Source organism: Cinclus cinclus, chromosome 12 (genome assembly GCF_963662255.1).
Source record: "Cinclus cinclus chromosome 12, bCinCin1.1, whole genome shotgun sequence".
Lineage (NCBI taxonomy): Eukaryota > Metazoa > Chordata > Aves > Passeriformes > Cinclidae > Cinclus > Cinclus cinclus.
The window spans coordinates 17,949,916-17,963,342 of record NC_085057.1 but is presented as its reverse complement, the minus strand read 5'-3'; the positions used below and the strand labels follow the sequence as shown (position 1 = coordinate 17,963,342).

Genomic DNA, 13,427 nt, shown 5'->3' with positions numbered 1-13,427 from the left:
CTGCACTAGCAGCAAGACAACTCAGCAAAGAGGTACCATGATGCTTTAGACAAGCAGATGATTCTTCCTGCAGTATCATTTCACTGCCTCTTTATGCAAACGCTGAAGAAAATCCAAGAAGCCTCTCAACCAGGCTGGGGAAGCACAGGCAGGCTCCCAGTCTGCTGGCCACCACTACCACCAAGTGGTTTGCATGTGAAGCTGTTGAGCACACAATTGCTTGTGCTCTCACTGAGCTGTCACTAAAGGGATGTCAGCACTAAAAATTCGTATTTTCTGAGGCTGAAACTAACATTTTTATTCATTATTCTCATTTATATTATCCATTTTTTGCAAATTTAGAGCTCAGAATCAGTACTACACAATTTTTGGGTATTTTAAACTTTGTCTTTTTGATCAACTCCGTTTTTATTTCTATCTCAGGAATTAAATTTTTCTTTAAATACATGATTTAAGGAAAATTACTCACCATATCAAAATATGTTATACAAATGACTGACACAACTGTTTATAATCATTTAAAAAGATACAAGTTTTTTACTTAATTTCAAAGAAAATTTACATTTCCCAAAGATACTCAAGACCAACCAAAATTTTTATGTGGCTTTGGGTTTTTTTAATACTATAAAAAATGGGGTTTTTTTATAGTAGCTTACTAAATACAGCTCCTGTAACTCAAGGCACAAAACTAATCACAAAACGGACTACAAATAAAGAAAAAATTGTTGCATTTCTTTAAAAATAAAGAAATAATTGTTAAATATGAAGTGAGAACTAAAAATAACCATCAAGGAGCACACTAATCACAGACACTTATAACTTGTTTTTTATATAGGTCAGGTTGCTGGCTTTAGCAGTTTTGCATTGACACTGTGCACACTTATCAGAAGGTTCAGGATAGCCAGAGGTCTGGAGGAGCTGCTAAACAGCTCCTTTATTACTAAAATCATCACATTAATACAGAACATCCTATAGCATGTGTCTAGGTAAGGGGAATTTTGGTGGCTGTTTGTTTTTATTGAGGCTAATTTTCTGTAAATTCAACTGACCCTAGGCATTTCCTGAAAATCTTTTAATCTAGAAGAGAGAGATAAGAATGATAAAAAATAGACCTTGTTAAGGACTCAAACGCTTGGGTTTGACCCAGCAGCAGTCATAGCTGTTTTACTGAGCAAAATGTATAATAACTTTGAAAAAGTATTTTGCTTCTGTGGCAGACAATGTTTTACAGGCTAGAAACATAAGAAAGTATTATCATCTCTCCCTCTGCACCAGCAGAAACATGGAAGAAGTGTTATTCAAAATTTGGTTCTGGAGATGAAATCCTGAGTTACACAATGCAACAGCATTAATCAGATAGATTTCTTGATATCTTTTTGGCCTTCTCCCTTCAAGCAATCAGTGTAGCTCCCTATCACAATTTAAATACATGCACATGAATCCAACCAACCAAACAAACAAAAAACCCTCCAAAAATCCCAACAAAAAACAAACACAAAAGCCAACACAAACCTCCTCCTCTCCAAACCCAGTGCTATAAACTGAAGGAACCAGCTCTGATACGGGTGCAGCATATATCTGCTACCAAATGGGTTATGGTGCTTTAAGAAGTCTGTGCATGCTTTAAGGAAAAACTCCCACACATCCACCACTGTTAATAAAGTAATGTCAGCTGTCTAACCCAGCAAACTGGCTGGAGAGTTTATTTCCTGTTTTCTGTGACACATATGAGCAGGATTCAAATTCTCTGATGCTGCAAATAACAAGCAGCTATGGGTATAACTTAGCCAGGAAACTAATGACAGCACAGCTGAGGCCACAGACAGCAGAAACCCTATAAACCTATACTGAAGTATGATTATTCTTCCTGCTACAAAAGAAATGTAACCCACCTCCCATCACTGCTCTGACTAAAGTACTAGCTTCAAATTACTCACCCCTCCTAATGCACCACCAACATCTGCTCCTGGCATTGATTCCACTGAGCTGGTGCTGGCTATCTGAGGAGAAAAAGAATGACACAGAACAGTTTAAACATGGACATTCTTCCTCAAATATATTAAACACTGATAAGCAAACAAAAAAAAAAAAAGAAAAACAAGGGTGGGGGAAGAGAAAAGCAAAAGCGTTTGCTTTCAGTCCCTCAGCTCTTTGCTTGTGAGCATGCTTTGATTAATAAAATCAGATCACAGAATTATAGAATCATCTGAGTTGAAAGGGACCTTAAAGCTCATCTTGTTCCAGCCCCCTGCCATAAGCAGGGACACCTTCCATTAGCCCAGGTGTACATGTCACACATGTGCTCAGACACCCTCAAATATTGCCTGGGCTCTGATGTGGAGGATTTTACAGATGGCACTGCATTGCCAGCCTGCCTTTGGGTGCAACCTGTGTCTGTCTCCCACATGCTGCAGAAAGCCAGGGCATGGTTTGAAGGACACTTCTCCATTGGAGCCTGCCAGCCAGATCAGCAAGGACTGTGTGAAGGCACTTGATTCTGAGAAGAAGGAAATTTACTCCACCAAAACGTCACTCAGTTAAGTTTCTCATCTTCACAGTACACCTCAATCCTAAATAAATGTGAAGTGGCATCTCCATTTATTCAATTACAGAGATGCATATGTATTAAATATACATAAATAAATATATATAATATTTATATGTCGATTAATATAGAATTAATATCTAATATTCACATATCTATATGTACGCCATAGATATAGATACAGATATAAATATTCAATAGTATTCAATACATATAGAGGGCAAATAACAAGCTTTGTACATTGAGCACCAAAATCATAGGCCACATTCTAAAAGGAAGGAAAACCAACTTATCTGCAATCAATTTACATGGAGTTTGCTAGTTTACACCAGATTCTCAAATGATTAGATTCTTTATGATAAATTCTCTTGTTATTCCCATAGATAATTTTTCCTTTGCCAATCAGACAACATCTCTTATTCTGAGATTATCCAAATGGCCAGTGCATTTTGGCACTCTGGCTTCATTTCATTTTAAAGCAAGAAGGTTCAATCTCTGTTTAAGTGGCCAAATTGAAGAGCTATTAATTCTGATGCCTCATTGGATCTATTTCTATTCTAATACAATCAATCGACTCTTTAAAACAAGGAAAGGAGCAAATGCATCCCCTGGAGTCAGGGCTGTGTCACCCTAGAGCACCTCCTCAGGGAATTAGATTGAATTAAGGGAAGCATCATTACAGCAGCTCTAACCAGCTATTTCTACCTCTGCAAAAACCCAGCAACCCTAAGGTGTTCCCATCATCTGTTCCTCAGTCCTCTGCAAATTCTTTTCACTGGAATCCTAATCAACCCAGGGTTTTACTCTGCCTAGTAAAGGGATGTATGTGTGCTGTGGCAGGACTTGGAAAAAGAAAAATGTGGAGAAAAAACAGGGTTTGAAGAAGAAGAGCTCGAGAAAACCCCCAGCAAATTTAGGGAAATGAGTACATTTCTCCAGTTGCTTTTCCAGATCCCCATATCTATTTGTTTATTTGGAATAATGGGCTAAAAGTCAAATACCCTCTACTCTTACCTGGAAAATATTTCAAAAGGGCTTCTACCTATTACATTACCATTATCACTCACTGTGTTTCAGATTGGGTAAGAATACAGTTATTGACATGTTTGTCAGAACCACCCCAGATCTATGGGGAAAGAAACAGCAAAGGGAAATAATGATGATTCGGCATCTAGCATTCATGGCTTAACTAACAGAAGCATTCTCAATCTCAAATCATAGGGATGCCACTTCCACAAAGCTCTCTCTGCAGCACTTTTCCTTGCCAGCCTTCCAAGATTGCACAAACTGGGTCCGTCACCACACCAGGAGCCTCCAATTCTTCTGAGATGAAGCAGTGGTGAAAGAGGTCCTTTTCCCTGGGAACATTTTTAGATGGCTTTAAAAACACCTTTCACACAGCCTGGAAATGCTGCAGGTGAAAATGGAGGAGCTAAACCACAAAGGAAACTGAAAACTTTCTAAAAAGACTTTTTTAAAAGACCATTACCCTGCCTGGCACTGGTTGGCAATGACACTGGAAATTCCTCTCCTGACAGGAGAGAGTTCATTAGTTGCTGAAGACCTGTAAAGGCATAATCTTAAGAGTAGGCAAAATTTCAGATCTCTGCACGTCCCAGAAACCTCAAGTCTTCTCTAGGCAGATTTCAGGCTGACACCAACACAAAATGCTTGTATGAGCTCATGTGAGTCAGCAGGGAAACACAAACATGGTCAGAGTTGCATGCACTGGTCATGAAATGCAACTAGTCCTAAGCACTATAAGAGAGAAAATGTAAGGCCAAATATGGAAAAAAACCCAAACAATTAGACTCTTTTTTTACAGGCTAATGTCTAGTAGCGGTTACAGATCCAGCCAGGAATCCACAAGTGCATATCTATTTCTTGACTCATGGGAGAAAAAAAGGGTCACTTTTTCCTCTAAAGTTGCTGCCCAATATTCCATAGATGATATGTCTGGTGGGCACTACCCAGTGCAGTGTATTCAGTTAGAATATTCTCAGTATTTGTCCAGTTTTCCTTACAGAAATACATCCAGTTTGTTTTGACGGACATCAATTTCTGTCACGTTTAGCTGTGACATCAGTTTCAAAGCTGATTATCTAGAGAAGTTAATCTCCTATAAATGCAGGTTAGTATTCTGGCATTAAAAAAATTGTGGTATAAACTGCATTAATATCACAGCCAGGGATAAACCAGACTTCTGCTCTGCTTGGCTTTTATGAAGAGTAGAGTATATAAATACACGGCTACACCATGAACACATAAGAAAAATCAAACTGAATTTACAAAGCAAGATAATAATAATGAACTTGACCAGATGCTGTGTCTTAATTACATAGAAAGAAGTGTGCTTATTAGCAAAAGATTTTTTCCATCAAAGCATCCTGGCTCTGAATGCAGCCATGAGTTAACTGAAAAAAATAGGCATAAGCTGATTATTTTCTATTTTTTCCCAGGTAGTTTTAGCTGATGAATAGTTCAGGATAAGTAAACTATGCCAGATTCTGAAAACGGCTCATTGCTGGCTGCTATCAGTAGCAGGATACTTAAAATGCATAATTTTCCTCCCTAGTCTTTAAAATATTTTAAATAATAATAAAATAACATCAAAGAAGTAATCTCAAAATGCATCTCTGACAAGATGGGTAAAAGTAATGAACAAAATCTTCCAGGGACACAAATAACATTACAGACTGCTAAGCACTTGTAACACTGAGGAATTATACCTGTTCTGCTAAAAAAGCCAGCAGCCTGAAAAGCATGCCTGATGGGTCTCTGGCATTGAATTGGCCTGGTAATTTATTCTGAGTATGGCTGAGTAACTGACTGATTGTCCTGCACTGATACATATTTGAGAGCCAGAGAAATTGAGATGACTGCCCTGTAATGTCATATAAAAATCCAGAACAAGATTCCACTATTTTTAAGTTATCTGTGTAAGTCTTAACTGTTGGTAAAACTGTTCTGGCAAGGGAGAAGACAGCACTGGTACTTACTGAGGAATCAGGAACATGCTCCTCCTCTTGTGAAAGAGAGCTATTGAAAGCTCTGAAGGTCTCACTGTTCTGTTTGTGCTTTTCTATTGTGGCTTGAATGACCTGAGACAAAGATGTCAGCAAAGATGAGAAGCATCACCAAAAAAATTCTCTCATAGGAAAATGGATAGGAATATCATTTGGTGCAAAACCCTTACACTTGAATAAATGAAAGGGAAACTTAAAAACCTTCAGCAGTGGTGTTAAACCTATTACTGTTTAAGTTAAAAACTAAGACTGCCATCAGACAGTGTCTCTATAAGTCAAACTGGAAGAATATACAAGGTCTGATGCTTCAGTCTCTTCTCATATTTGGCTTAAGGAATGCAGGAAGGGGAGCCCAGCTGGAGTTCCCAGCCCCCCTGGGGCCACCTGGTCAGCACTGGGACCCTGACTGAGCTCCACACTTCTCCATGAGCAGTTCCACCAGACTGGCCCACCCAGCTTCCCTGTACAGCCCCAGAACCCCAAAATCATAATTTCAAATGCTGCCTGCATGGTGATTGCCCTCCTTATCATTGGTGCTTTGTACTAACATGAATCCATTCCCTCTTCTCCTCTTCTGTCCTGTTAAAACAAAAGAAAAATAGAGAAAACATAATCATTCTACTTAAAATATTTTCAGTAAATTCAATTCACAGCTCCACAGCTTTATATCCATTAGATTTTATCATTGCTATCCACTATTTTTTAAACATTATTGATAATTATTGACAGTAATTATTACCAAGTGCCAAAAATACTTGAACTGTTGACACAGTGGGCTCTACCAGCACTACTATAAACACTGTAAGCATTCTATAATGCAGTCAACACACTTTGACTTAGGACCAACATTCTCTTACATATCTAAGTTACCCACCTCTGCTGCTCACCTCGTGATTTAAAGCTCTGTCACACTAGCACAGCCTGTAGATCAATTTCTCCACACATATTCACAAACCTTCAAAGACAGAACAAGTACCATACCTGGCTTGCAGTTCCAATGATCTCTTTTTTCCTGTTATGGAAAATGTATGAGCCACATTTTGCTTGGCAATTTCTTGGACCTGTAAAAAGCGTATCAGCTTTTTACTCATTGACCTTGTCTTTCCAACATTTTTAATGACTTAAAAATACATGAAATGCTGAAATGCTTAGCTGAAAGGATCATTTGGAATAAAAGTATAGAAGTTGAAAAAATAAGGGACTGTTTCCATAGTTGCCTGTCTTGCTACAAAACTTGTGGGTCCCTATCACCAAGCCAACACCTATAGCAGTAGGGGGAGAAGGTGGCTCCTGTGCCAGCCAGGGGACAAGATAAGGCTCTCAATCCAAACATGTCACACAACCACCATTATTCTGTTCCCCTTTGAGTGATACATATAAAAATTTTAAAATATATGTATCATTTAAGTCTTAAACATCTTCATGGAAGACTTTTGCCTGTTACAGCAAAACTGTACAAAAGCTGCAGAGAAAACCACCAAAACCCAGAATGGAGCCGTACACCGCTCATTGATGAAGATAAAGTGACTCAGGGGAGAAGAATACATTCACAGAGGGATCAAGCTTAGCACCTTCGGGGTGGAGGCCATAGTTCCAGGCTATCAGCTGCCAGGGGAACAGACCTCACACCAAAGGGTGAAGAGGTTTTGGGTATGTGATGTAAAGGCTCTGATCCGAGCGAGCATCGAAGCCCATGCTCTGCTCTGCAGAGGAGCCCAGCTGCGGGCCCTGTCACCCTGGGGAAAAGTCCCATCACAAGAAGGACAGCAGAGTCATGGCCCAAGGCGATGCAACAGACCCATAGTGTTGCAAGGCACAGTGTCAAACTTGCCCTACCCGGGGGAGGCATGTGGGCACTCCCATCTGGCCCAAACCACTGTATTAATTCACTAGATTCCACACTTTTCAGCGATGGGTGGCAGGGGGACTCTCACCACCATGAAGAACAGATAGAGAGGAGCAACAAGAAGTTGTTGGGACCCTGGGGAGGGTGATATGTTTCCACCTAACCCCTGTCACCCTCTCCCTGTCCCCCCACCCATGCACGCCTTTTTTCTATTTCTTTCCTTCTTTTCTCTTTCTTTCTCTTTGCCTCTTTTACTATTAAATAAAATATATCACTATTTTGGCACCAACATGTAACCTCGTTCGGTTTTAATAAAGTTTTGGGGTATATTTCAAACCTTTCTGGGTTCGATCCATTTTGTTCACAGAGGCTTAGTTTCCTTTGGTCTTCTGTGTTAAACCAGTTTGTAACACCAACCAACCAAAAAAAAATCCAAAAAAGAGACAGAATCACAGAATCATTAAGGTTGGAAAAGACCTTTAAGATCCTCAAGTCCAACCATCAAAACAGCACCATCACATTCACCAGAAAACCATGGTCTCAAGTGTCACATCCACGTTTTTGAGCACTTCAGGAGGTGGTGACTTTATCACTTCTCTGGACAGCCTGTGCCAGGGCTCAACAACCATTTCAGTGAAGAAATATTCCCTAATATCCAACAGAAACCTCCCTTGGTGCAACTTGAGGCCGCTTCCTTTCATCCTGTCACTCTTGAGCAGAGGCCAACCTTCACCTGGCTACACCCACCTTTCCGGCAGCTGTAGAAAGCAAGAAGGTCTCACTCCCATCTCAACAGAATCCCCCCAGCTCCCTCATCAGACTCATGCTTCAGACCCTTCCCCAGCTCTGTTGTGCTTCTCTGGACACATTCCAGCACCTTAAGGTCTTTCTTATGGCAGAAAAGCTTTATTGATCCAAAGTGATACAAAGCCAGGTTTTAGAATTTTATTATATTTTTACATTCATATAATGTTATGTGTTTGGTTCCAAATCTACCAAGAAGCATTAAAAAAGGGAAAAGAAGAGATGCAAACCTGCAGTCCTGCAATGTCCATCTTCTCTCGGACACTGAACTTCTGGCCGATCAGCCTCAGTTTTGGCACGCAGTACAGCACCATGCTGTTAAACTGCAATGAGGCAAGAGTTTAACTTAGGCAGTTACATGCTGGACACAGCCTGCACTGTGAAAGTTTAGGGCTCTGGTGTGTCTTACTCAAAGAGATAGCTCTTAAGAAGAGATTTAAGGTGAAAGTGAGGCTGAGGGATCATTACCGAAAGAAGTGGGCAGACAGAAACACGTTAGACAGTCACTTCTCCCTTCTGCTCCTCCCTCTGAATCTGACTGCCTTGAAAGTCCAGCAGCTCTTCTCCTAGCGAGAGCTGGCCATCTCCTGCAGGAAGTGGCTTGGCTAGAAACCACCTCCTGTGACCCTCTGCAAAAACTCAGTCTTTGAGGAGGGAGAAGGAAAAGACCCCTTTGGGCCTGACAAGGCATCACCAAAGGCACAGGATGGAAGAAAGAAGGAAATCCTTGAGGAAAATGCTACAAGAGAAAACTGCTGCTCAGAAGGAATAGCTGGGCTCAGCTGGTGAATGCTTTTCATGTTTAAGCTTAGGAAGATGGAAACGTACCACAGAATCATAGATTCAAAGGATTGTTTGGGTTAGAAGGGACCTTAAAGCCTATCTTGTTCCACCCCCTGCTCTGAGAATGGACCCCTCCCACTAGACCAGTATGGTCTAAGGCCCATCCAACCTGAGCACAACCCTGGAAATAAAAGAGCAACTAAAATACTCACCAGGAATAAATACCTATCCTGTGCTGTGCCATTCTTTGCTGAAAGTTTCTGAATGTGTCCCTCTTTAATGAGCTCATTGGCTGGATTAACAATATCCTCTTCACCACCCAGGCGCTCGTAGACTTCCAAAAGCTTGTGCATCTTTTCCTGCAGGTACAAACCCACAGCAAGTTAAATTAAAAAAAAACAAACCTATTCCATGTGGTCTATTGCCCACTGTTTAATTTCTGTGGTACATGTATGCAAGTTAATGAAAACAGTCTTTCACTTCCGCTACAGCTTTGCATTTATATTAAAACCTGTTGCATATTCTTCAGTGCTATTCCCCACTCTGGATTAGTCATATTGGATTAGTTATACTTAGATTGTACCATTTAATGACATTTTGAGATAAATTAATTTGATATTTTTAGACAATTATTATTCAACAATAAATATGTATCATAGAATCATTAAGGTTGAAACAGATCTCTAAGATCATCAAGTCCAAATATTAATCTTTGGAATTTTAGAAGCAATGTCCAATAAAATCAATGGCCAAGTTGGAGACCTGTACATTACCAAATAATGGAAGCATGATTAATTTCTTCTACTGCACCACAACAGGAGTAAACAGCCAACAATTAATTCAACCCTCCACTAACTTTATGAGATTTTGCTACAGCACTCACTTTCCTTTCAGTCTGTCTTGGACCCCACACAGTAAAATTATTATAGTAGCCTTTTCCAATGAGCTCCTGTGTACTAACAGAAAAAGCAACCGACACAGAAACCAATGAGCCAATGAGTTGTTTCATATTGATATCTGCAGAGATACTATACATGGCCCCCAGGAAAAGAGTTGTTAGAGGCCCCAAATCAGAAAAATTTCCACCAAAAATATACCCTTATCAAGAGAACATGCCAGACTCAAATAGAAACAGAGGGTTTCCTAACTGTGTTTTCAGACATACAGACAGTACACAGACATCAGCTGGCTACTTCCACACAGCAGACACAGGAAACATGGTCTCATGGTGTCCCCACCAGCTGGGGGAGGAAGTAATGGTCTGACAGGGGAGTGAATATAAACCTTGGACCTCCAAATGTCCAATGGGTGCTAAGCCATATACACGGCATTTCAGGTCTGTTTGATACAAAATGTCCTGAGACACCTGGGTGCACCAAAGGGATAACACCTGCAGCTATAAAGCCCATTTATTTTAATGGGAATGCTCTAGCTCTTCTATTTGTAAAACATGGGCTAATGTCTAAAATCTCCACAGTCTGACTGCCTAGCTTTTGAAGCACAGCTTTCTGAAGCTACTGATACAGGCAAGATACATATTCTGTGCACTTAAGATGAGCCAAAACCAAATCACAGCAACTTTCATTCTGTTAAAGAACAGTGGGATTAAAAATCCACTGTGAAAATCTGCAAGGACACCTTGTGAATTGGCCTAATTTGAATACTTTCAACACTTTTCAAGGAAAAGCAAATAATGAGTTTTATAAAGACTTCCTTTTTCAACTCATTAGGTTCTTAAGAATGAGGGAAGTGGAATTTAAGCTCAACAACTCACAGAAAACCGCATGTACAATAAAAGGAACTCAGACATCTAACACATGTTTTATAGCCTGACTGACAGTCATATATTCCTCTCTAGTTACTGTACTAAGCCTGTTGCAATGGGAGGCCCTCAGTGTAGCCAAGTGTTTCAGTCAGATCACAATTCCATTCTGGAATTGCTACTCACCATCTTCCGGATGGCTGCATTGGAATGGTTTGCTGCTGTTGATATCAGCTCCAGTGACTCTGCAATAAAGGTACCAATAGTTATGCATTCTCTAGATTATGTTTCTTAATAGCGCCTTGGGGGATGGGTTCACCTCTCTGAGTATTATTTTTCCTTCAAAATTGATGATAAATAAGCAATTATAGACATAATCACTTCTGCTTGTCCAGCTGATCTGTGTTTCATCTTTCTCTCCTAAAAATCTGATGAGCCAAAGCACATAGTGACAAAGAACCTCCACTTTCCAGGAATCACCTATTAAAAATTAAGTCTCACTTAAGTTTTCCTAAGCACATTTTAAAGACTGTTTTCCTAAAACAGGGCCTGTGTATGGTGATACGGACCCCGTTTTGGTTGAAATCAAAAACTTCTCATAATCAAGAGAAGTCCATTTCTTTCTGTTTCACCATATAAACTGAGTATCTGGATTTCTTGGCAAGAAACACAGCTTTAAATACAACACAAATTTAAAACTATTCTTCCTTTCTTCCTCTGGCTACTGCAAGGCTATCCTTCTGTCTTTGTCTTTAGCCACAAAATGGATCAAACAAAAATGTTAGATGTTCTACTACAGCAAACTTCAACATATTGTCACTTTTTATTTGCCAAAGCTGCTTTCATTCCTAGACCAGGCATTCCAACACTTATCTTCTCAATTTCCAAAGCATTCAAAATCCCTTTGTTTGGCAATAATTTGATTAATTCAAATCTCCATTTCTACCATAGTCCTGGTTGTAAGTGTCTGAACATGTGAAAAAAAAAAACTGCCCAAGATTTCATTGTGTTCTTTAGACAGAAAGAAGTTCACATGTACTTTCAGCATCTTTTCTGTCTGGAGATTCTTCTGGAAGTTTCTTTAAATAGTCCTTTAGGAGAAGCTCATAACGAGGAATCCTTTGCACTGGTTCAAGCATGTGATGCTGCAAAGTCAGGTTTCCACACACCTCCTGTTTCTGTAATGGAGAGAAAACAAGAACAGGAGGGTTTGGTTTTTTCCCTGCCTTTGGTGTTTAACAGCAATGAAAAATGCTGTTAAATTCACATACAGCTAGAGGAGTGTACAGGAACCTCTTAAGCTATCATGGATCAACAGAGTCATTAGGCTGGAAAAGACCCTTGAGAAGATCAAGTCCAAACATAAACCTAACACTACCAAGGCCACTACTTAAGTCCACAAGTGCCACATCTGCATGTCTTTTAAATCCCTCCATGAATGGTGATTCCATCATTGCCCTGGGCAGCCTGTGTCAGGGCTGGACAACCCTTTCCATCAAGGAATTTTCCCTAATAGCTAATGTAAACATTCCCCTGGCCCAGCCTGAGGCCGTTCCCTCTCCTGTCCTGCTCCCTGGGACCAGAGCCCAACTACCCTGGCTGTCCCCTTCTGTCAGGGAGTTGTGCAGACACACTTCAACTAGTATGTTGAAAATTATCAGTGGCTTTTCACAGCACAGAGATATGTCAGATGAGTGGACTAAGCGTTGTGGGTCCAATCTCTGCCTCCTGCACCTGTGATCACTGAGCAGTGGAGCAAAAGGTGCTGTGTAGGTGTGACTAAATAACCTACAGTGCAATTCTGTCATCAGCAGGCTTCCGAGGTGCATCTCCTGCCTGCATTGCCAGTGCCCACACTGCCTGGCAAGAGTTCTACTTAAGCAACAGCAGAGCTGCCCATGGTCTGGAACCAGTGCAGACCAACAGGTAACACACATAATTTGTTTGGAAGCTTGTTGGTGGGAAGAGACAGGTGAGTTTTTGCCTGTGCTATAGGGAAAACAGTCCCAAATGGATTTACTCTGCAGAAAGTCATGGCTTGCCACAGACTGAGGACAGCAAAACACAGTGCTGGTGTGCATGCCCATAGTGGGAGCAGGATGGGTGCAGGCCTTTGCAGAAAAAGGGTAAGAAAAGGCCATGTGGAGCAGCAGAATGGCAGCATCCCCCAGTCTTAGCTTCTTCAAACTTCTGAGTCTCTGACATGGCCCTAAACCTCCAAACAGGGCCTCTTCTCTCCCAGCTTGCTAGGGGATTATTTGATTCCTGACAGCTGGCCCAGCAACAGTCCTATCATTTAGGGTAGGCAGCTGTGCTCCCTGCTCAGCTTAACCCACTCCTTGCCAGCCCTCCCCTCCCAAAGGACATTATCTGCTTTCCCAGGACTGGCACAGGGACACTTATGGGTGTGCTGGAGCCTGCATCCCTTCAGCTGGCCCAGGGGACGAGCAGTTCTATGGATACATCAGTGTAACCAGAGCTCTTCCCCTCTCCCTTCACAGCTTTCTGTGTCATTATCAGAAAACACATGAAAATCCCTGTTAAGCATCTTCCTGTGGAGCTGTGATCCCAGGAGCTGTGTGCCATTTTGGAAGCCTCAGAAAAACCAGACAAACAGCAGATACTGTCAGTGACATATCTAAACTTAAGCACACTCACCTC

General features: G+C 40.9%; 1 protein-coding gene across 1 annotated transcript in view; it reads right to left on the bottom strand.

Annotated features, from left to right (window-relative positions):
* The window catches only part of FGD3 (FYVE, RhoGEF and PH domain containing 3), a 94,080-nt gene that overhangs the window by 13,935 nt on the left and 66,718 nt on the right, over positions 1–13,427 (bottom strand). The window contains 8 exon segments of the mRNA XM_062500465.1: positions 1,938–2,000; positions 5,545–5,646; positions 6,120–6,150; positions 6,553–6,632; positions 8,452–8,544; positions 9,217–9,363; positions 10,953–11,011; positions 11,806–11,944. Of these exon segments, the coding sequence (XP_062356449.1) occupies positions 1,938–2,000; positions 5,545–5,646; positions 6,120–6,150; positions 6,553–6,632; positions 8,452–8,544; positions 9,217–9,363; positions 10,953–11,011; positions 11,806–11,944 (714 nt within the window).